We start from the raw sequence: 24,617 nt of genomic DNA, 5'->3' as shown, positions 1-24,617 counted from the left end.
CCACACCCTGGCCCGAGGCTCGGAGCAGGGCCAGGCGGGGGTCTGGGGCGCAGGCGTTTTCTGTGTCTGGATGAGGCCTGGTGACCTAATGACGTGGCTGCGTGTGTCGGGCTCCGCCGGCAGGCGTTTCCACGGTGAGCCGCGGAGGCCGGGCCCCTCTGGGTTGGGGCTGGTCTGTGTAATGAACGTTGGCGGTTCTTCCAGCCACCGTAATTATTTAAAGGGTTTTCAAAAGAGAGAGAACAAATTCAATCAGACCATAACTGTCGTACCTCCTTCCGGAGCCGAGTGTATTTTTAGAAATGTGGGCCTCGTTCAGAGTCTCCCCGTTTTCATGTGTTATCACAGTAACTGAGTTTGTAGCTGGAATTAAATTTATCAAATTGCGTTATCCTCTTTAGAAATTGGATAGGTGCCCTGGCGGGGCGAAGCAGAAGTTAATCCGCTTTGCTAAAGCCTCTAGTGGCCGCCACGCAGCAGGAGTGAGGAGGCGCGGAGATCTTCCTGTCACCCTGGACACCGTGTAATGTCTCCTCAATCCCTTGTGCAAATAATGACATTTGAATCGAGCATTAACAGGCTTAATTACTTTAAAATTGTCATTTTAATTTACACTGATATAGTATTGATCACACAAGCAGAGATTAAGCTGTTCAGCGGAGCGGATGATGGGGAATTAAACATTAAGGGTCCTCGAGGGGCCGCGTGCCGCCCAGCGAGAGCCGGAAGAGGGATGGCATTTCTCGGTAATGAACTGGCGGCATGCGGGGACATGAATCTCGGGCTCTTGGAAAAGGGGAAATAATGGGGTTTGGGAAGCGTCCGCAGGTTATTCATTCGCTGCCATGCACCAATTCTCCGGTGATTCATCCGCCTTACCAACATTTATTTATCCAGCAAATTCCGAGCGTTGACCTTTTCGCTAAGTACATTGAACAGAAGTTTGAGTGCAGATTTTTCAGGTGTAACTTTTGTAAGTATTTGTTATTTTTCCTCATTTCTAGGTAACATCAAACAAAATTATTCCGTTTTTCTGATGTGCTGTGTTGGTGGGCCCCTTGGGGCGGCCGTGTGCGGGGCGCAGGGGCCGGGGGCCGGGCACACCTCATGTCACTCCTGAAAATTCCAAAGGCAAATCCCAGGCTTGCGTGTGGCCGGTCCTCCTTGAGACAGAATGACAGGGAACTCAGCGCCTCCCTCGGGCCCCCTGGGAGGCTCTCCTGCCGTCGCCGTGCCGGCCCGTGCCCCTGAGTGCGCCCGCCGTGGGTGGGCACCGGGGCTCCCATCGCGTGGGATCCCTTCACCTCCACCCGTTTTACTCTGTAGAGCCGACATAATAAAAACTTAGGTGATTGATTTTATGGCTCAGTAGGGAATGATGAAATTCTGGATCACTGTCCATAATGGCTTTATTTCAAACGGCGGCTAGAGATTTAATTAAAACATGATCGGGGAAGTGAAAACATGCTGGTGTTTCTCCTCGAGCGAGACGTGGACCTGCACCCGAGCCCTCGAGGCCCCCGTCCCTCCTCCTGCGACCTCCGCACGCCATCCGGCCTCCCGGGTCCTCAGCCCTGGCGACGTCTCTTCCCCTTGGCGACCAGCTGCGTCCCCACCAGGACTCTGTTCTTGGCACCTGCTTGTGGCCGGGATCCGTCACTGTGCAGACCTGACCGTGCTTTCCCCACTCGGAGCGGCCCTGAGACGCGGGTCGGCCGCTGCCGGTGAGCAGAGGAGCGCCCAGCAGCCCCCGGGGGCTCGGGCCCTCGCGGGGGGACGTGACGGAAGCGGGCCTGCGCTGCTGCCGTAAGCTCGCGCTCTGAGAGCTGCTGGTGCATCTCCGCGGAGGCCGAGGGCCTGTCTGACGCACTAGAGGCAGCGCCTCCCACAGAGGACACTGCGGGGACAGGTGGCCGCGCTCTCTCTGGCTCAACACTTCCTCGGAAGCAGGGGACGGCGACGGCCGGCTGCCCTCAGACGTTGGCAGACTGTGGGGACTGCTGCGGCCGTGATGGGAAATCGATGAGCGTGAGGCCTGCGGCTCAGCCCGGGGGTGGCTCGCGGAGTCGCCGGGCGCGAGGTGGGGTCCTGCGTGTCCAGCCCGGCCCCCTCAAACGGCCACCTCCCCTGCCGCGGGCGGGCCTGGGGCCCCTCCACATTCGTGCGTGCCTGGCTCTCCAGCCCCTGCCCTGCTTCCCGCTGGACGTGCTTGCTCTCCTCACGCGTGGGCGCTCCTGCCCTCCAGCCCCGAGCGCTGAGCGCCCGTCCCGGCCGCATGGCCCCGCGCCCGTGCCGTCGTGCCCTGCCGCCCCTCCCGCCTCTGCGGCCCCGGCCCTGGCCCTGCCGGGTCTCGACCTCACCTACCCCTTCCTGGGAAACCCCTCAGCCCCGCTCTGTCTTGTGCCAGCCCCAGGGCGTCCGTGTGTCCTGCCGGCACAGCCGCTGCATCAGACTCGCGCCCACAGGGTGGGTGTGCCGCCCACCTGGCTGCTTGTTGTTCCCACCAGGCACGTGGGGCCCCGTCACCAAGGAGGGCGGAGGGGGACAGGGCGCCTGGTCACCTGGGTCTCGCGGGGGCCTCCTGGGGGCGTCGTGCCTGCTTACATCCCACTGGCCTTGAGGGTCCGTCAGGTGCCCCCACCGTGGGGCTCCTTTCACGCAGCTTCTCCCACCGCACACATGTGGGCCAGCGTTTCCCTCTCTCCTGGAGACACCTCTGGAGGCCACACCTGCCCTCAGGTGCCCGTCCCAGGGAAACACTGTTTCTCCATCTTTTTTAAGGACAGTGACGGATTTCTGCATGGTCGGGGCAGGCGCACCAGCAAGGAGGAGGTGCACCCAGGGGCCAGGGGTGGGTGTCACTCCCCTTGGGCGCTGTCCACAGGCCTCTTTGATATCAAGGCCGTTAGTGGGTGGTAGCTTTTCCCTGAAGGGCCCCGTGATTTGGCCCCAGAAGAGAAGGAGGGGGACGAGGTTATGGGAGGCGTGAGTGGCCGGCCAGCAGCCCCGCGATGCGGAGGGTGGTGTGCGCCCGAGCTGGTGCCCTCACCGCCCTCCTGCTGGCGGGCCGGTGGCTGTGCACGGTGGCAGGTGCTCAGTCAGGGTGCTCAGGTGCCACGGCCCCTGCCGGGACCGGGAGAGCCTCCCTTGCTGGCACGGCCGTGCCTCCCACGCCTTTCACCCCGGCTCAGCCTGGCCACACGTGGAGGCGCCCGCTCCCCCTGTAGTGCGCTCTGGGTGCCACAGGAAGGGACACAGGCCGTGCACTGCCCAGTAGGAACAATCGGGAGCGCGGAACGGCCACAGCCCGTCCTGGGGGCATCACGGAACCACCAGCAAGGGCTGCGAGCAACCCCGGGGAGCAGGTTCCACCGTTCTCCGCCCGTGTCCCCTGTGCCGCGGCCCCGTGCCCGACGGAGGCCCCCAGGCAGGAAGAGGCTGCCGCCAAGCGGGGCCCCGCGCAGCCAGCAGAGGACCCGGGGACCAGGGCGGGCGAGGGGGTGCTGGGCTTTTAAGCTTGGGCAAGGAGTTGAGGCCCTAGCCCTGTCGTGGGGGGTCCCAGGGGAGAGCTGCGCCGTCCCATGGTTCCTCTGATGCACGCTGGCGCCGTGCCGTGTTCCCCTGTGGCCTCCGTGTGCAGAGAGCTGGACGGTCAGCCTCGCTGTGCGGAAGGGGACTCCGGTCCTGTGGGGACCGAAATGGCCTGGGTGAGCGACCGCACAGCCCAGAGGGAACAGCGGGATGAGCTGCGGCGCCAGAGGACGCGGGCCGGTGACCAGAGCGTGGAGGGGCAAGGCCTGCGGGCGTGGGGCGCAGCCCAGGACCAAACTGGGATGAAGCACGTGTCCTTTGTTTCAAGAAGCCATTTCGCAAGAGATGCTAGGGGACAGCTTTCCCACGCGTGGAAGGCCTCACAGATTGAGGAAGCCGCTGACCCAGGGCGACCAGCGTCCCCCGAGCTCCAGCACAGACACGAGACACGAGACACTTCACAGGTGGTGACGGGGACGAGGGGCACCCGTGGATGGAGGCCGCCGTGGAGTCGTGCTGTCCCGTCGGCAATGAGCGCCGCGGACACTGGCCAGCGGACCACACGGAAGCGGGGGTCCTGCAGGACGGTCTGTGTTCACGCGCGGAGAAGCGTCCAGACATTGGGATCCCTGAGTGGCTCAGTGGTTTAGCACCTGCCTTCAGCTCAGGGTGTGACCCTGGAGTCCCGGGATCGCGTCCCGCATCGGGCTCCCTGTGTGGAACCCGCCTCTCCCTCTGCCTCTCTCTCTCTCTCTCTCTCTGTCTCTCATGAATGAATAAATAAAATCTTTCAAAAAAAAAAAAAAAAGAAGCATCCAGACGTCCGGACAGGGTGGCAGGGGGAGCGCAGAGCAGCCACAGGACCCGGAGACCCACACGGTGGCGCGCAGGGCCCGGGGGTCCCCTCGAGGCTGGCGGGTGCCGGTGCGCGCTCCCAGGGCTTGTGACGTGGGGACAATAACCACCACGAGGCCCGAGGCGGAATGCAGCCCCTCGGAGTGTCCCTGCAACAGGGAGTGAGTTAAATTATTTGAAGCGGAGTGGATGGCATTGGCAATATCATTGAAATTTAAAAATCAATTAAGTGTTTTGAGTAGCATTTCCTACGCCCCAGGCTTCCCTGAGGGCAGAAGGTATTTTGTAAACAGCTTGTGTCTGACTCTTAAAGTGCATCTGACTTTAATTATCCTCCCTCCGTAATGCACGTCACCGATTTCTCCAGAACGCTGGTAAGGGCAAAATTGTAATTGAAAAGCTAATGATTTTTGGAAGAGAAAAGATAAAAGTCAGAGCTGTTTTGATTATGATGCAAATGCTCCACATAATTTAATTGGCATAAAAGTTTATTGATTTTATATTTCTAATCACTTAGACATGAAAAAAATGACTTAATAAATTTCATAATTAAAGCTGCTTGTTTCAAGACTGATGTTTCTCTTTGCTCGTCATTGGAACTTCCAGTTTGCAGAACGCGTGTTACCGACAAGTGTGTCCACGTGCAGGGGGACCTCCAGAGGCGACGTGAACCACCGTACACCGGGGGGCTCGCTGCCGCCTCTGCCTGCCTCCCGCCCCCCGTAAGGCTGCAGGGGGAGTCGGCCGCCGTCCCCCGCCCGTCGTGGGCACCAGCTCGTGAAATCCGTGCCGTCGGGGGAGAGGCAGGAGGATCTCCCTTCGGGAGAGGAAGGTCCGCGTGCGCCGGACGGCTGCAGGTGACGGTGTGCGGAGAGGGAGCCTCCCGACCCGCCTGACAGTGTCCTCTGAACGTGCTTCCCCGGCCTCCGGGCCTCGGGGTGGGACTGCCCGTCTCTGCCCGTGAGACCAGGAGCCTCGAGGGCCAGAATTTCCTTCACGGACCGTTCAGATGCGGCTGCACACACCCCCGCTGGCGGGGTGGGAGGCCGGGCTCAGTCCCCATGTCCCGGGGCCACTCCCTCCAGATGCCACCTGCCCCTGGGTGCCCACCGACCGCCCCGTGTCCCCCCGACCTCTGGGTCCCCACTGACCGCCCCGTGTCCCCCCCCATCTTGGGTCCCCACTGACCACCCCGTGTCCCCCCATCTCTGGGTCCCCACTGACCGCTCTGTGTCCCCCCAACTCTGGGTCCCCACTGACCACCCCGTGTCCCCATGACTTCCCCTTGTCCTCACTGACAGCTCCTTGTCCACACTGACCCCACTTGGCAGTCTCTGTTGGCTCTGTCACCTGCTCCCTGTCCGTCCCTGGTGGCGGTCCTGAGTCCAGTCCCTGCTTGGCAAGCTCAGCCTCTGGTGAGCGACCATCCATGTGTTGTGAACCCCCATTTGCACTTCTCCCACCCCTGTCCTGGGCCCCAGGCCCGAATGTCCAGCATCTTCCGATGTCTGCCTATGGAGTCTTAACAGCTATTTCAAGCTGGGCATCTTCTCTCCAGAGACCCCATTGCAGGAGCCCACCCCGGCCGCCCTGGCAGGAACCCTGGCATGGTCCCCGAGTGCCCCCCCCTCCGCTGTGTTGGGGCTTCCTGTGGGCCGGGCCCCTGTGGTCAGCAGCTGCCCCTTCGTGTGACGCACCTGTCACTGTCCCCCACGCCTCAGCCATTCACTCCTTGGGACCATTTGGACGCCCAGGCCCGTGCGGCACAGAGAAGGTGCTGGTAACCGTCTGTGGAGCGAGTGGGCGCATGAGTGGACGCGAGTCCTCTCGAGGACTGTGCCCTGCTCCAGCTGGTGACTCTGCCGCGCAGTGTCCCTTGCGTGCTAGGGTCTGGCATTGCCACTGCTTTGCCTTCCTCGCCCTCACACCTGCCCCCTTCCAGGCGGCCCGTCCTTGCGGCCATTTCATTTTTCGTTTCTTGTTTTTTTAGTTTTTTAAAATTTAAATTCCATTTGCCAACATGTAGCTACAGCACCCAGCGCTCATCACGTACGTGCTCGAGGCCATTTCCAAAGGCCGTCTTGTTCCATTTCAGTCGCTGCTCGCTGCGGTAATACGAAATGTTAACAGGCGTATTAATCTGGGGGATTTATGGAAACCACGTGAGATATTAAGTGGCTGTTGTGTGGAGCGTTTACCCTCCTGTCAGGATGACGTGTGCTTGGCCCGGGCCCTCGCCTGATGACCTAATTGGGGCCACTACAACGGGGGCTGCGACAGGGCTCAGCACCCAGCGCACCGCGTGCCGCCTCCCACGGGGCAAGCTTTATAAAATGCTCTTTAATTCAGGAGCAGAATATCATTAACTTTGTAAGTAGATGAACACAATGGACAACCAATTTAATTAACTTCTAATGCTGGCTGTTGGACGGGAGACGAAATGAAATTACACGCGCATGTCTCGGGCGGGCGGCCGGCCCGGAGCGGGGCCCGTGGCGGGGTCAGGCGGGGGGACACCTTGGTGCCGTCGTTTCGCGTTTAGCTACGGAAGCTGGACTTGGAAAGTCAGTACCTTGGACCTGAGTCAGCTCTCATTTCAGACGGTTGCAGAGCCGCTCGGAGAGAGAGGACCGCGCCGAGACACGGACGTGCTAAGCGCAGCCCCCCCGCACAGGCCGCCCTGCTGGGTGCCGCTCGGTGCCACGGGCAGTAATGCCCCCATCCAGTTAGATCGGCCGTCCGCGAGTTTATTATACAGGAAGAGATCAATGAAGCTCCACGCTGATTTAAACAAAAGCTTTGTTTCATTTATTATTGTTTATAATCTAATGACTGTTACAGTAACTTTGCTTTGATTTATTACTCAATCTATTAAATTGGTTCAAAACCAGGAGCGGGGTGGGGGCCTACTCTCGTGAAAGACTTGTTCCCCTTATTGATAAAAAGTGTTATTTTTTTGCAGCCACGCTCAGCTTCTTGGAGACGCCGGCAGCCGTGCGTTAGGCTGTCCTCTGAAACCTGAGTCAACGGTCCCGCGTGTTGGGTCTCGGGCCGCTCAGCACAGCCCTGCGGGGGCATCTCTGCTTCCCTCTCCTTGAGCCAGGCGTGGCTGGGTTCCTGCCGCGTGCCAGGAGCTGGGGGCTCCGAGGTGATGGGAACACCGACAAGGAGCTTCCCACCCCTCCTGGTGAAGAAGGCAGGACTGGGAAGGAAACAGGCATGCGGCCACAGTGAGCAGCCCTGGGAAGCGGGGGGGTGGGGCGTGCTGGGGCTGCCGAGGCTCTGCACGAGCAGTCCGGGAGGGCTGCTCAGAGGAGGCAGCCGCTCCATGGAGACCTGTGGCGGCAGGCGGGTGTGCGCGCTGGGGTGGGGCCTGGGAACGTGCAAGAGCGGGCCCGGAGGACCCGTGTGCTGGCCGCCACTGAAGAGCAGGGGAGTGACAGGTCACGTTCTCTGCCTAAAAGGTCACCCCGGCGCCGGCTGCAGAGGCTGAGGGGCAGTAGCCGCGGGGGAAGCAGGGGTCCTGGCCCGGCGTGGGGCTGCGAGTGGACAGAGGTGGACAGCAGTTCTGTGGTGTGAGGACTTCACAGTGTGGGTGCAGAAGCGGCTGGAGGGGACCGGAGGCCCTCCGTTTCCGGGGGCAGGAGGGGGTGAGGCAGTGATGCCCTCGGTCAGGAGAGATGGGCTCCTCGCGAGAAGGCACGTGGAGCTGCGCACCCCTGGCCGCTGTGGCTGGCCTTCAGAGGGAGGCCCCGGGCCCTGCAACAGGGGAGGTTGGAGACCCACAGAGGGAGGAGGAGAGGGCTCCAGGCGCAGTGTGTCGTCACCTGGGGGAGGAGGAGAGTCCAGACAGGCTGACACTCGTCCTCAAACCCGGAAGTCAAGGAGGAAGGAAGGGCAGGCGATCTGTGCTGCTGAGAACACAAGTGCCGTGAAAGTGTAAGGACACTTTGGATCTTGGGTGGGACGTCACTGAAGACTGGCAGAGTCATTTCCCTGGGGTCGTGGGAACAGACAAGCTTGGAAACTGTAAAACTGCTACACGCGGTATTAGGAACAGAATCCAACCACGTGTGAACACACCATGATGGGCCTGCTGGGTGGACACCGAGAGTGCAAGGCTGGCTTAACGTTTTAAAATGTTTAAAAGTGATTCACTACTTTAACTGATTAAAGACCAGAAACGGCCTGTGATCGTCTCGCTTCACCCCGTCCAGCAGGCCTCTCTGCCAACGCGCCTTCCCGCAGACTGCCCCAGGCTCAGCCCTCCGACGTCTCCTCCTGGGCATTCCCACCACTTCTAATCGCAACCTTCACAGACAATAAAATGTCCCGTCTTGCTCAGACATGGACCCAGACTCAGGAGCCCCGTGCCTGTGGGGCGTCCCCGCGTGGATGTTTCATCCTGGCTACTTGTTTCCCACCAGATCCCACTCCTCTTGGAGTCTCCTCCACCCAGAAAACTGCCCACTCGTTTCCTTCACCACGCCTCGGTCATCTTTGACCTTACTTTTTTCTTTACTTTAAATTTATCAGAAAATCAAATCAGGTGCATCCCCCTGCTGCCCTCCCAGCATGCACGGTGCTCTCAGAGCCAGGCTCCTTCTTTCCACCTGGTGCTACAATAAGACAAAACAAAGAACGAGGAAAGAAAAGGCCTAAAGATTGTGAATAAGAAGTGAACCTAAAGAAGCCCTCAGAAATCATCAGAATCCCTAATTGTTGGACCGGCAAGGAAGCTGAGCAGTGTTGCTAAACAGAAGATGAACATACCACGGCCAGCAGCACTCCTGGTCGCTGGTGACCAACCGCGGTTAAAAAAACATGTTCTAATAGCAACAGAAACCAGAAGGTGACTGAGTCTGACCAAGGGGCTTCAAGGGTTTTATGGAGAAAATCATGAACCTTTTTTAGAAGACCTTTTGAAAGACTTCAAATATATGGTTAAAGATGTATCATATTTATGGGAAGGAAAGCTGAATATCCTAAAAATCTCCCCCGCCCCCCAGTCCTGTGTCTCATCCAGACCCTAGCGAGATGCTGTGGGTGTGATCCAGCAGCTATACTCCCCGGTGGGGCTCGATCTTACACCCCGAGGTCTAGCAGCTTCATGGAAACACAGAGGGCCCCAATAACGAAAGCGGTCGTGAGGAAGAATAAAATGAGTAAATATCAACACTTGTTATAAAGCTAAAATAGGAAAAAGTATTACTAGAAACAGATGAGTTGGACAGAACTGAGGACCGACGAACAGACCTCCAGTAGGTGCGCAGCTAGGCTGTGAGGGTGGCGAGGTAAGTCGTGGGGAGAATGAAATAACGTGGGGCTTTACCTTGTGCCACAGCCGCAAACAAGTCTCTGTTACTGGAAAATCTTAAATGGATACAACACAATTTTACTGCTTTTACACAAAGATACAGAGAATATCCCTGTGGAGTCAAACTAGGGAACTATTTCCAAATAGACATAAAAGCAGAGACTGTAGAGGAATATATTGACTGATTTGACTACTTTTTGAGAGACAAAGAGTGTGTCAGGGGTGGGGCATAGGGAGGGGAGAGGACCTCGAGCAGGCTCCACACTCAGCATGGAGCCCAAGGTGCGGCTCCGTCTCACGCCCCGAGATCATGACATGAGCCGAAATAAAAAGTCAGACACTGAACTGACCGGGCCACCCAGGCGCCCTGATTACTTTGACTACTTTAAAATCAAAAACTTCTTGTTTAATGAAAGTTGTCACAAAAAGATAAGCTAAAGAGGGAGAAATTCTTTGTAATGCAAGTAGTAGGTGGAGAAATAATTTCCAATTATATTTAAAGATTAAAAATCTTATAAAATGAGAAAAAGACAAATAGAAAAAAGGATACTGATAAGGAATTCCCAGGAGAAACCCAAATCTAAAAAGAGGTGCGCGACTCTGACAGCATAACGAAGATGCAGATCCAAGCAGCAGTGATGTGTGATTTCACACCTTCCAACGGGCAAAGATCAGAGTGTGCTGAGGCCAGGCCTGGGCGGGCATGAGGAGCCGCAGGCCCTGCCGGAAGTGCTGGGGAGTGGGGTCGCCCGGGCACCCTGATGACGCCTGCGCCTGAGGGTGCACGTACCCTGTGACCCGGAAGCCCCAGGCTCATATGCACACTCAGTGCAGACGTGCGCCTCGCATGCCTGTCACATGCTCCAGGACTGTGCACGCGTGTTCACCGTGGCAGCAGTCGTCATAGTGAAAACACTGGAGACGGTCTCCACCTCTAACAGGGGAGGGATAAAAATCGCAGTATTTCTACAGATTGGATTGTAACAGAGCATTAAAAGTAAGCTAAGGTGATAGGCTCAGTCTGGAACGTCTGTAAAATATACCTGAATGGAAAAACCCCAAGCTCCTGTGGAGAGTAGATAAAGTGGGATTGATGGGGTTGAGCGTGCTGAGCTTCGGAGCCTGGTCCCTGCCGTCCAGGATGGCGGCCACCTGCGGGGAGAGGCCCAGCAGCGTCCTCTCAGGTGTAACTGCAGGTGCACACAGGCACCTGCCCGAACCCCCACCCTCATGCTCTGAATTTTGTGTTTATGATTTTATTATTTTTGGGGTAGAGTCTTAACATCACTTTTTTTTTTTTTTTTTTTTAATTTCAGCTCCTTTTGATTCCAAGGTCTTTGTTACCTTGGCCATATGAAGTTGTAGGGACTTCCTCTTTCCCAGCCCATCTGGGTTTGGGGTACGACTTGTTTGCTTTCCTCGCCCGTGGTACGCCATCGTAGGAGAGTGCAGACTGTATTCACCCACCTTGGCACTGCTGAGCATTAGTGAGCTCGTGTGTCGGGAGGTGCTGCTGCCGCACTCGTGTGCACACCTCCCGAGGGCTCCTGCTTCTGAGAGTGAGCTCCACGTGCCCCATGAGTGTGGACTAGAGTAAAAATGCGGGACACGCCCGTCTCCCCATCTTGTGTGTCCTCAGCGCTCGGGTCGCCGCGAATCTGGACAAGGGGACGGTGTGGAAGGGGCTGACCCGCAGCCAAGTGCCCGTCCCCATGCGGTCTCAGGGCTGCACCCGGAGCTCCTCCTGCTCACCGCACACCACACGCTCACGGGTGAGGCCACGGCCATCACACGGGGTCCCCGAGCTGCCTGCCCACGCCGGGACAGAGCGGGCCATGTGCCAGGGCCGTCACCACCCTCCCCCCCGAGGAGGCTTTTCCAGCTATGATTCATTCTCATCCATTGGTTCTCACTTAGAACAGCTACGGTTCTCTGATTTGCTGTAAACTTGACGATTATCAATAATATCTCAGGAAGTTCTTGTTCCTGTTCTTAAATCCATTTACTTATTTTTTAAAAACATAGCAAGTTGAAGACACTTTACCCGTAGAGGCAGCTCGTGTGCCATCCCGGAGGAGGACACGCTCACCGAAGGCCGCGTGGCATTTGTGCCAGGACCCCGCCCGGGTACCGACCCCGCAGCTGGCTTCCCCGCCTCCCGCCCCAGCCCAGCCCCAGCCCCTGGGAGAGGCCGCCGTGGCTCTGTGTCCTGGGGACTCAGAGGGGCCGTGGGGAGGGGCCGCCGACACTGATGAGGACGTGGGGCGCCCGTCGCCCCTCGGGGTCAGTCTCGACACGCTCTCCGTGGTGTCTGCAGAAGAAGAATGTGCTCCCGAGAGCCTCTGCCTGCTGTCGCTGACGTGAGCGTTAGGAACGTTCTGTGTTGCGAGGAAGAGCGAGCCGGATGCGGGAGGCCTGCAGGTCAATGCTATGTACTTTGGCTGCTAACCTAACTGCAGGCATGATTAATCACTGGGCCTCTGATTTGTTTGCAAATAAAAAGTGATGGAGGCCTTTCTGACAGTGGCTTTGTGCTGCTCCCTGGTTGGCTTCTGTCCAGGCCCAGGTCACCCCCGGCCTGTGCGCAGCGCCGCTGGAGGAGGGGCGTGATGCGTGGGGTGGTCTGCGCCCCCGCGGCGGCTGCCTGGCGTCAGACTTCAACTCCAGAGAGCAAGCCCGTGGCCGTGGGGCCAGGCATCAAGTTAGTGGACTCCGGTTGGGCCGAGAACTGGCGTTTGCCCCCGAGTCCGCTGCTGGGCGGGGGGAGGTGGGCGGCAGGCCGCGCAGGTGCCCAGGTGGACGGAGGCCCAGGGCGTCGGGGACCCGCGGCCTGCTGTGTTCCGTCGAACGCGGGAGCCGGGGTCTCCCAGCCCCACGCTGCAGGGGGCTCGGCTCTGGGCTGGAGGAGCCCGGAACTCTGCCCCCCACCCCCAGGCCAGGCCTTGAGGCCGGGCCCACGGTGGGTGGAGCCACCTCGTGTGAGCTGTTCTGGCAGGAGTACGGCATCGACTGGATTGCGTCTCACTAATGGAGAATTAATTGCCACCCTTGACAGTCGGGTTTATAAATATGTAAAAAGTATTTTAATTGTTTTTAGCCCAACAGGCAAGCAGTCAATATTCTCAGACGCGGCGAGCACAGTGCTGACAGGTGCCGTGGTCGGAGGGCCCGGTGAGTGCAGGGCTCCCGTCCGCAGGCCCGGGCGCGCTTTTGTGCAGACGTCGCCGGGTCCGGTGACGGGTGCGTGCCGTGAGCCATATTGATAGAGCGGGTTAAACATTGAAAAAGTTAGCTTGAACTTTGACTTTAAATATTCATTAGAGCTAATTATGGATTTTCTGACTCCATGAATTACACTTGCGACACCTGCACTGGCAGTGTTTTCCGTTTATTGTCAACTTCATTACGTGGTATTAGCTTGATCGCGCTGGGTGCAGGTTCAACAAGGCAGTGGTTACAGGTTTCCACGACGTTTATTTCCTGACACTTCGTCTGAGCGCCCTCTTTTCCGGAATCAGACGGAAGCACGCCCTGCCCGAGGCGGACGTCCGCGGGGCCGCAGCTGCCAAGCTCACTCAGGGACGTCGTCCTGCACGTTCTCTGGGGGCCGCGGGCTCCCGTCCCTCCTACTTGGAGGGACCTCAACTGTGTCTTGTTACGAAACAAAGACAGCAACTGCTGGCCGTCCTCACACGTGCGCCGTCCTCTGAGTGGATTCGAGGCAGGTGCCTGACGCCGGGGGGCGGCGGGGTGCAGGGAGCCCTCCGTTCCACTCGTCGGCACCGAGTCCCCGGCTGCTCCCTCGCTGAATATGCTCACGGACACGGGAAGGTCTCCCCGAGGAATCAGGACGAGGCCTCAGTGCTGTGCTTTGGCAAGTCAGCAGGCGTCTGGTCTGCGAGTTTGCAGCTTCTCCCGTGTACACACACACACACACACACACACACACACACACACACACACACTGCCACCGCGAGCGAAGCGCTGGGCCACGGAGAGGGGCCCGAAACCTGGAGGGGTCTGAAGTTCCCTGGAGATGCCTGCACCTCGGGAAGTGTCAGGACTTTGTCTTTGGATCCCATCAGGGAGGCTTGTGAGACGGCACTGTGCTTGGACTCGAGGAGGTGTCTTCTCTCTGCCCGTGGATTCCCGGGTGAAGGACACTGCCGGCTGCCCGGGCCCGGGCCCGTGGGAGAGCCACGCATAGGGCAGAGCCCGGACCCGCGGTGCGGTGCCTGGCCTGGGCCTTGGCTCCTCGCGGAGAGTGGGTACTCTGCAGCCTCTGCCAGTGGGCCTGGGCCGTGGCTCTGAACACATGTGCCCTTTGTGGAATCAGCAACGTGCGTCCAGAACCAGGAGCATCTGTGCCCTTTGACCATTTGACCGACTGGCAGTATTTGGGGCCCAGCTCGACAGAGGCCGCAGTTGCAGCATCTTCCACAGGGGAGGGAGGGCCATGGTGACAGGCAGCATTGGTGGGATGGCTGAGAATGTGGTGCTCCGAGGGCGTGGAGCCTGCCGGAAACTGTAATTCCCAGATTGCGGAGATCTGTGGGGATGGCGGGAGGGATGCTGGGGTCGGGGTGCATGGGGCTTGCATGTGTGCCCCAGGTCACTAGCACCCCCTGCACCCACCATCCTCACTGGCTGGTGTCCTGGGCACTGGGGCAGGGTCCCACCAGCAGGTCTCTGGAAGGCGTGCAGACAACCACACCTGGCACAAGGAAGCCAGCAGAGCACCCCTGAGTTCGGGGGCTGTGGAGAGCCCTGCAGCAGGCCGTCACCCAGATTAGAGGGGACGTGGGCAGCCTGCACTGTGCACCTCCATCCCCCCCCGCGCGCACCCCCAGGCAGCCCTTCCGTGAGGAAGCCGGGCCAAACCAGCTGCGGGGGAGCGGCAGGGATGGAGGATGGGCAGGGGGGCTGGGAACTTTAGTCTGGGCTTTGATATGGGTCATCTGAGGTGTCCTGCCCGTTTGCTGCAGAGATACTGGTGTGTGGTTACGAAGGGGAACGTTCTAACCGGGAGAGCCCGCTGCAGTGCGTCAGGCCTGAAGGGTTGTGGGGCTGGCAGCTGCTTTCAAATGATTCTGCTGCCTGTGTGTGCACGTGTATGTGCATGTGCATGTGTGCATGTGTATGTGTGTGCATATGTATGTGTGTGTGCTTGTGTGTGCGTGTGTGCATGTGTGCGTGTATGCATGTGCCCGCACCCGGGAGGGTGGAGTGTGTGCAGCAGGTCCTGGCAGCTGGGAACTGGGGGAGAGGCGCCGGTGTCAAGGGCCTGCTTGTCCGGCTCGCACACTGGCCCTTCTCTGTCTGCCCGTCCGCCCCCAGCTTTTCCACCTCCTCAGCCTTCTGAATGAAGCTGCAAAATGAAAAGTAGGGGTTAGGGCCCCACCAGTGGCTCCTAGTGTCCCTTCCAGGGAGGCCCTGCCTGGGGTGGCCCGAGTGCTTCTGGTCACAGCCGGCGTCCCTGCGTGGCCAGCCCCACACTCCGTGCACTGACCTGCCCCTTTGCCTGGTGTCCATACCCCCGGCCCTCACTGGTTCAGCCTCGGGCAGAAGCCTTGCTGGCTCTGCCTGCGGGTCCTCTGTCCCCTGCTGGATCTTGTCCCTGGGGGTGGGAGCTCCAGGACGACGGGGGTTGTTGCATGAGTCAGGGTTATAAAAGGTAAAATTCACCCCTTCTAAGGTATAGGTCAGTGGGTTTTGAGAAACCTATAGTGTGTAACCACCACTGCGATCTAGTCGTAGGGTATTTTTGTCACCTAAAGGTCTCCCCAGGCCCTTTGTTGGGGTTGCCAGATTTAGCAGAAGAATAAAATATATATACATATGTATAGACACGCACAGTCTGTATCTGTGTGTACAAGCTGCACGCTCCTAAAGTGTGTGTACACATATATGTACATGCACGTATATGCACACGCGTGCACACGTATACACGCACGGGCATTCCTACATACACACGGGTGTACGTGCACATACACACATTGCATGTGTACGTGTACACAGGTATATATACGTGCACACATGCACACACGTACACACATTACACCGACTCACACAGATGTATACACGTGCATACATACACACACACAAGCCTATGAAACACACCGAGTTTGAATGTCACATCAACAGAAATAACTTTATGTCCGACGTCCCACGCACCCCTCCCCAGGGGTCACCCCACTGCCAGCCTGACCTCTGCAGGTTTGCCTTCACCTGAGTGTGAGAGCAGTTCTGGACCCCGGGGTCCACGGAGGGGACGGGGCCAGTGGCTCTGGGGGGAGTGCTGTTGCCGCCCCTCGTGGAGGAGGAGGAGGAGGAGAAGGAGGAAGGCAGGGAGCAGGGTGGGCAGAGAGGGGCCGCTGTGGAGTGCAGCAGGTGGCGAGGATGGAGGAGGATGGAGGCCGGAGGCGAGCCCCTCCCCGCAGGACGCGGCGCTCACAGGCGAGGCGGGACTGCGCTAGTGGGTGTGCGCTGTCGGGAAAGAGCCCGAGCTGTGGCGCTGGTGGGCTCACACCCATCCCAGGGACCGCGATTAAGGCCTGATGCCTGAACTCCTTTCTGGTTCAGCCAAGCTTTTTGTTTGTCACGTGAACCTGCTTTCAAACCGTCCCCAGTGCTGGTCTCACTCGGTTTCTCTCTTTGCTCTGCAGGCGCTAGGAAGCTTTTATTTTCTTCACGAATCCTTAAAAAACATCTACCAGTTTGACTTTAAAGGTAAGACTCTTCTGGGACTCCCCAGCTGGCCTCACCCCGCCCTGGATCCCCCACCTCTGCCGGACCCTGCCCTGGACCCCACCCCACCCCAGATCCCATCCCACTCTGGACCCCAGCTCTGGACCCCACCCCACCCCGGACCCTGCCCCGCCCTCCCTCCCCACCCCAGCTCCCCAGGCAGGGCCGGCAGATGGCACTGGCTCCCATGCAGTGGAGTCCAAAGGACGAGGAATGGTCTCGTGTCTGTGTCTGTATCAAATGGGCAAGAATGGAGACCAGCCCGCGAGGGTGGTGTCTTTAAAAAGAGCTGATGGTAGCAGTGGAGGGCAAAACCGGCTGCATTTCTAGGCCAGCACCTGTGCTCGTGGAGGAGGTTCGTCCTAAGAAGCTCCTGTCTCTGTGTCTCCACACACTGAGCCAGCGGCCCAGCGGCCCCACGTCCACCTGCTCGGCGGTGGGTGTCTGTGCACACACCCCTTGCGACACCCTCTTCACACCACACGTGACTCTGACTCCGTGTCGGCTCCTGAGCCAGATCACATTAATTTGAGATGTCACTGAAGTTGTAATAACTGTGGAGAGCAACTAATTATGTCAGTTTGTTCAGATTCATTATCTTTGCTCACTTAGGAGACAGATCACCTCTTATGAAATTGAGAAGCAGTCTTCCCTAAATTGCTTGAGTAGTGATTTCATCAGCACTAAGAACAGGATTCCAGCCAGCAGGGTGATTTCTCATCGGCCCTGTTGCCTCAGGATTCTTTACAGAGTTTTAAACACAAGCACTGACTTCCCACCCAGGGACTTGTTGGGAATAAGTAGCCTTGCAAACCTCACAAGAGACAGGCCAGAGGCCACTGCCCTGATGTTACTAGATGCTGGACACCCATGGGTGGTGCTCCGGAGCAGCAGGGCTGTGGGCGAGAGTGAGCAGAGGGGAGGTGTGCGGGCACAGCGCGCTCCAGGTGGAGCTGGAAGCGGAGCGGGGCTGCGCTTCTCATGAGCCTGTACGTACGTCAGGCTTGGGTGTGTAGCGGGTCTACTGAACTTCCTCCCTTTCTTGAGTAACCATTTCCATACACGTTTTATCACTAAATCAGATGAGCCGTGACACACCCAGCTGGCCGTGGTGTGCTTGAAACTAACTACAGTAGCCGATACGCCCCACTCCAGCACCTACCGGGGATGAGTGGAGACGGTGGTGGTGACCGTGCCTGGGCACGTCTGTGGCAGGAGTACATGCTCCCTCTGGAGGCGCACGGTGGCCGAGCATGACATCACTGCTGCCCCGGGCGCGGGTGCACGGCACAACGGGGCTCAGGGGAGCGGGGACACCTGCCCCTAGGCTGTGGGCCCTGCTCTTTAAGGCTCACTCGTATGACTTAAGTTACAGCAGAAACAGTCTCAAATTTGTGAAAATTTTGAATAAAGTTTTTAAGAAGCAATAGCCTAAATTTAGTACTTAGTTAGAAATTTGAGGACTCCCAGAAGGTGTGATGAAAAGGGGTGGGAGGGACACTAGTTTCTGGTCCGACACCTGACAAGCGTGGATGGTGCTGAGCAAACCATGGTGGAGCGAGCCCGTTAGGTCCCTCGAGAAGCGAAGCCACAGAGCTAGAGCTGCCCCAGGCTGGAGGGCCCGGTGGGCGGAGCCTGGGAGCCGCAGCCTGTGCAAGGGGCACTGGTGAGAGCAGCTGGGGTGCAGAACGCTGGGGGCTCTGGGGCGCTTGAGAGAGAAGAGCATCTCCGAGGCCGGCCCCCCCACTCTGGTGAGCTCTGCCTGCAGGAGCCCCACCAGGTCGTCGTGGTGAAGGTCAGAGAAGAGCCCCCGGCCCTTCTGGTGGGGGGAGAGGGAAGGAGCCGCTCGTTCTCCTTGAAGGCCTGCCCTCGAGGACGGCCATGTCACCAGAGCGGCCCAGGGCCTGGGGGAGGCCGGTGGACAGCTTCAGCCTCCTGGCCTTGCTGCAGTGCTTGAGGGGGCTGAGGTGCCGAGAGCGCGTGAGAAGGCTGCGCCCGGGTCCTGCGGCCCGAGCGATGGTGGGACAGCGCCCTCCTCCCAGCCGCAGCGCCCATCCTCGCACCAGGGGTCATGGTGGACAGTCTGCAAAGCTCAGCCCCTGCTCAGGAAGGATTCTCAGGAGGAGCACAGCGACGGCAGAGGAGACAAGAACCGGACGGGGGAGGATATCTCAGTCTCTGAGCCCCTGCAGGAACCACAGGCCAGCTCCTCACCAGAGAAACACAAAGCTTCACGTAAAAGTCCTATCTGCCTCAGTTCGTTTTTCCAATTATTCATGTTTTGCTTTCAACCAAAAGTTACGGGCCAGACTGAAGGACAGAAGATACAGTGTGAAGAGAACAGGTACGTTTGCAGCCAGACTAGGACGTGGGCTCCATCTGGAGCTGTCAGGGAATTTCAGGTAACTGTGATTAATACGCGGAAGGCGCTAATGGAAAAACTGGACAGCGTGCAAGAGCAGATGGGTAACAAGAGTCAGGTTGGAAACTCTATGAATCAAAAGGTAAAGCTCAAAAGAGAGAGAACACTGTGACAGAAATGCACCAGGCCCTTGACGAGCTCACCAGCCTAGACACCACTGAGGACAGAGCCAGTGTCACTGAAAACTTTGTAAACTGAAAAGTAAAGAGAGAAAAAAAAACAAGACACAAAAGGAGAACAAGATGTCCAAGCCCTGTGGGACACGTACAGAAGGTGAGGCATGTGCACTAAGAGGCAGCACTCGTAAGAGAGACGGGAACAAGAAATATTTGAAATAATATCCCAGATTTTTCCGGAATTAATCATGGACACCAAGCCACAGATCCAGAAAGCTCATAGATGACCAAGCAGACAGATGCCCATAAGCTGCACGTAAGCACATCCTACTCAAGCTGCAGAAAGCCAGAGATGAAGAGAAGACCTTGAAAGAAGCAGGGGTGGGGTGGGGGTGACCTAGAAAGGAATGAGGATACAAAGTACATCGCACTTCTCATCGGAAACCGCGGAAGCAAAGGCAGTGGTGTGAAATATTTATATTGGTAGAAGAAAAAAACCCTAGAATTCTGTATCCAGCAAAGTTATCCTTCAAAAGTTAAAGAGAAATAAAGACTTTCTCAGACAAAGATTGGGGGAATTTGTTTCCAGTAGACCTACCTGTCAAAAAATATTAAAATATATTTGACAAAAGGAAAATGCTATAGATTGCACACTTAGATCTACGTTAAGAAAGAATAAATGTTAAGAAAAGGAATAAACAAAGGTAAAATATTTCATTTCTTGTTATTCTTAATCTGACAGATAACTTTTGCTCCAAGTGTCAACAGCAGCAACATATCATGTGGCTGTAGCTTATAGGTAATAGTGATGTTAGGAGGGATGGGGGGGAGGAGCTGGTGGCTCTGTGGCAGGGAACCTGTCCTCCCTGTAGAGGATTATGTGCTACATGGAAGTGGACTTGGGTCAGTGGTGAATGCATATTGCAGCTCTGGCAACCACTAAATACTTTTATTTTTTTAAGATTTTATTTATTCATGAGAGACACAGATTGAGAGAGAGAGGCAGAGACCCAGGCAGAGGGAGAAGCAGGCTCCGTGCGGGGAGCCCGACGTGGGACTCGATCCTAGGACTCTGGGTCACAACCTGAGCCAAAGGCAGATGCTCAACCGCTGAGCCACCCAGGTGCCCCAATCACTAAAAATTTTTAAAAAGAAATACAGTTGACATGTTAATAGAGAAGAAATAATGGAATTATACAAAATGCTCAATTAAACCAGAAAAGTCTACAGAAAAAAAGAAGACAAAAAAGACACAGGAAACAGAGGCAATAGGTGGACAAGGTACCAATATGGAGTCTTACTTGAACTTTATCCAGGTTCACTTTAGATGTCAGTGGTGCAAATACACCAATTATAAGACAGAAATCGTCAGAATGGTTAACAAAATAAGACCCAACTATGTGCTGTCTACTAAAAACCCACTTAAAAACACATTAACACGTGAAATTGAAAGTAAAGGGATGGAGAGAGGTAGGCCACGCCTGTTAACACCAGTCAAAAGAATGCCAGAGTAGCAAATCATTTCAGACACAGCAGACTGCAGAGCAAGGAGAGTTATCAAGGATAAAGAAGGCTGTTTATTACAAACGATAAAGGGGTCAGTTCTCTTTAGAAGACCTAACAGTTCCTAACGTGTGTGTGCCCAACAGCAGAGCATCCAACACAGAAGGGAAAAGCTGATAGAGCTCCCAGGAGAAATGGATGAATCCAGTGTCACAGGTGGAGACTTCATTGCCCCTCTATCAGAGATGGACAGATCCAGCAGGCAGAGAATTGGGAAGGACGTAGTTCAACTCAACAGCACCATCAATCAACCGGATCTAATTGACATTTATAGAATATTCTCTCCAAAAAGAGCAGAACACACATTCTTCTCAAGTTCATGTGGAACATTTACCATGGCAGACCACATTCTGGGCCATAAAACACTCCTCAACAAATTTAAAAGAACAGAAATCATACAAAGTATACTTTTGGACCACAGTGGAATTTAACTAAAAATCAATAACAGAAAGATAGCTAGAAAATCCCAAAATACTTATGTCAAAATTTCAGAAATAACAGGGTGCCTGGGTGGCTCAGTGGGTTAAGCATCTGCCTTTGGCTCAGGTCATGATCCCGGGGTCCTGGGATCAAGCCCCACATCGGGCTCCCTGCGCCACGGGAAGCCTGCTTCTCCCTCTTCTTCTGTCTGACGCTCCCCCAGCTTATGTGCCCCTGCACACATGTGTGTGCGCACGCGCACTCTCTCTCTCAGAACTCTGTCAAATAAATAAAATCTCTAAAAAAATTATTTAAAACAATTTCAGAAATAACAGAAGTAAAACCACTGAATCACTCAAGTAAATAATTAGTAAAAGTTTGCTGTGCAAACAAGACAGTTTGCAAAACCCAAGCATTCAAACCAAAACATGGAGGGGGGCTCTGGGGTATATTCAAAACAGCAGACACACAAAAGAAATACTCAGAAATAGATCTAGTGAAATATGTACAAGATTAATACAAGGAAAACTATAAAACTGCTGAAAACAATCAGAGAGGATATAAGTGGAGCAGTATCCCATGTTCATGGACAGGAAAACTCAGTATTGTCCATATGTTGGTTCTTCCCTTCCTGATCCATTGATTCGGTGCAATGTTAACCAAAATTCTAGCGAGTTACTTTGTAGACCTCAGAAAATTGATTCTACAGTTTATGTGGAGAGACAAAAGACCCAGAACAGCCAACCCAGAGTTGACAGAAGAACAGAGTTGTAGGACTGACGCTACCCGACTTCAGGACTCACTGTAAAAGCTCTAGTAGTAAGGCAGTGTGGTGTTGGTGAAAAAAATAGACAAAAAGATCAACAGAACAGAGTAGGGCCCAGAAATAAGACCCACATAAATAGTCGATGGATGTTTGACGGTGGAGCAAACATGATCTCTTCAGCAGGTGATGCAGGAGCAACTGGACGTCCACTTGCAAAATACTGAATCTAGAGCCGACCTCACACCTTCACAGAAGTTAACTGAAAGCGGATCAGAGACCAAAGTATGAAGTATGAAAGTATAAAATGCCTGGAAGGTGACACAGAAACTAGGTTACTTTGGGTCTGGCAATGACTTTTTATTTATTTATTATTTTTTTAAATTTTTATTTATGATAGTCACAGAGAGAGAGAGAGAGAGGCAGAGACACAGGCAGAGGGAGAAGCAGGCTCCATGCACCGGGAGCCCGATGTGGGATTCGATCCCGGGTCTCCAGGATCGCACCCTGGGCCAAAGGCAGGCGCCAAACCGCTGCACCACCCAGGGATCCCAGCAATGACTTTTTAAATACAATGCCACATTTCGTGAGGAAAACTGATGCACTGGACTTCATTAAATTTACAAATCTCTGCACAAATGGAAAGAGAGGCCACAGACTGGAAGAAAATATTTGCAAAAAAAAACCCAGCTGATAATCCAAAATATGCAAGGAACTCTTAAAACTCAACAATAAGAAAACCCAATTAATGAGCCAAAAGTTCCGACAGACATCTCACTCAAGATGATGTATAATAGGTGGCAGATAAAACTACGAAGGTGGGCTCCACATCACGGGTAAGGAGACCTCCATGTACCTGTTGGGACGGCCAACACCCAGATTGCTGATGGTACAGACGCCAGGAGGACGGGGGAGCAGCGGGAGCTCCCACCCAGGACTGCTGGGGTGCAACGTGGTGCGACCCCTTTGCCAGCTTGGCAGCTTCTTACAAAGTAAACTGAGGCTTACTAGGCCGCCCAGCAAACATGCTGCTTGGTGTGTCACCCAGGGGGGTTGAAAACTTACATCCACACAAAAACCTACAGAAATATTTACAGCCTCTTTTTCATAATTACCAACAACTGGGAAGAACCAGAATATGTCCTTTCTAGGTGAGTGGGTCAGCAACCTGTGGTCCCTCCAGCAGTGGAACATGACCAGTAAAGTGAAGTGAGCCGTCGAGCCACAGAAAACACAGGCACCGCAGGTGTATTTCTGAGTGAAAGCAGTGGGTGCTGGTGACAAGGTGGCGGCTAGGTGCAGACAGGACACGGTGCTGGAGGGGCTGCGGGAGGCGGGTGCGCGGGCAAAGCCCTGACACGTCTGGACAGTGGGACACAGTGCAGGCGGCGAGCCCGGCCTCCGCAGGAACCGCATGCCGTGGGCGCCAGTGCGGCGGGTCGAGAGCCCGACAGACTTGGGGAGTCTGGGCGCTTACCTGCTTCCCGCCCGAGTGTTTTTATCCTGAAACTGCTCCAAAAAGTAGTCTGTTCCTTAAGGAAGCACGAAGGCCGTCTGCTCTCCACTCCCGGTCCCGCCCTCTTTCTTAAGCAACGAGGGTTTGCCTCTGAAGCAAAACTGCCTCCTGAAGCCTCTTGTGCCCTTCCTCAGTGCCATGGGGCACTGCCGACCGCTGCCCCTGCTCGTGCACCTGCTCACGCCCGGCCCGCGGAGGACCGTGGGCGCCTGTCCTGGGGGGACTGGTCCTGGGAGCATGTACCTCAGGGCGTCCACCCCTGCAGCTCAGGGACTGGTGCTCCGGCAGCCCGGTGTCCTGCCTCAGGAGGAAGAGCCCAGGAGGGTTGAGGCCGCAGAGGGATATCTGAGCTGGGCCTTTGCTGGGGACTCAGTGGCAGAAAGGGAGTCGGGTGAGCAAGACCGGGGAGCTGCCACTACAGGCCGAGGCCACGGAGAAGCGTCGCATTGCCGGTGGGACACGCAGGGAGCAGTTTGCGGTGCTCAGGCCCGCCCTCCCCAGGCATGGATGGGTGCCCCGCGGAGGAGAGCCTGTGTCGGGCCAGGTGGCCGCCGCCCTCTCAGATGGGCGCTTGCACTTGCACCTCCCCAGTGTGGTGACGGCGCACGGGGCTGCTGTTTGATAAATGTCCTGCCACGGACGTGGATGGGTGGCTCCAGGAACCGCCTCCGGTGATTAACACACTTCTGCACCATTTCCAGTGGTGGTGGGTGTCAGGCACGGGGTCACGGCCACGTGGTGGCCACTTGTTCCTTTACTCAAGCTGTGCCCACCTGCCCCCGGCTCAGCCTCCTGGCTAACGGGGCTTGTCCTGTCTCCCCCAGGGGGTCTCTGGAGGCCATGGTGACTGGTGAGGGGACACCAGGGGACCAGCCTCAGAACCACATGCACCTGTGCTCTCAGTGATCATCCTCGTGTCTGGGAACAAGACCAGAGGGACAGTGGGTACAGTGAGCGTGCGGCTCTGCCTTTGGGGGATGTCTCCACGTCACTGTTCTGTCCTGAATTCCCTGAGTCACCAAATCCTGTCTCCTGCTGCTGGGGCAGGTTATCACAGGCCTTACCAGTGTGGTTTGCTTTAACCTGGGGTTCACTGTCCCTGACACCCACGGTGGCCAGAGCTTCGTCCCAAGACATTGCGCATGAACTTCCCACTCTGCGCTCCCATCCGTGGGTCCTTGGTGCTGCTGTGGGGCAAGAATCACGGACCCCACAGAAACTGACAGCACAACTCAGCGTCACCCCTGGCAGGAGCTTCACCTGGTGCCAGGTGTTCCCGGCCCAGGAACAGGCCCCGCAGGCGTCTGGCCCGCTGCTGCCCGAGCTCCCTGCACAGTATCTTGTGGGGAAGCCAGCTGCCCCCGCCA

The 24,617-nt window shown here is 56.4% G+C and overlaps 1 protein-coding gene across 2 annotated transcripts in view; it reads left to right on the top strand.

The window, feature by feature from the left end:
- Positions 1-24,617, top strand: part of INPP5A (inositol polyphosphate-5-phosphatase A) — a 160,014-nt gene that overhangs the window by 83,397 nt on the left and 52,000 nt on the right. For both annotated transcript variants that reach the window (XM_041743652.1, XM_041743653.1), the window contains exon 5: positions 16,369-16,432. In XM_041743652.1, coding sequence (XP_041599586.1) covers positions 16,369-16,432 — 64 coding nt within the window. The remainder of the gene's footprint in view (positions 1-16,368; positions 16,433-24,617) is intronic.

This window comes from Vulpes lagopus, chromosome 2 (genome assembly GCF_018345385.1).
Source record: "Vulpes lagopus strain Blue_001 chromosome 2, ASM1834538v1, whole genome shotgun sequence".
NCBI lineage: Eukaryota > Metazoa > Chordata > Mammalia > Carnivora > Canidae > Vulpes > Vulpes lagopus.
This window is presented reverse-complemented; position numbering and strand designations above follow the sequence as displayed.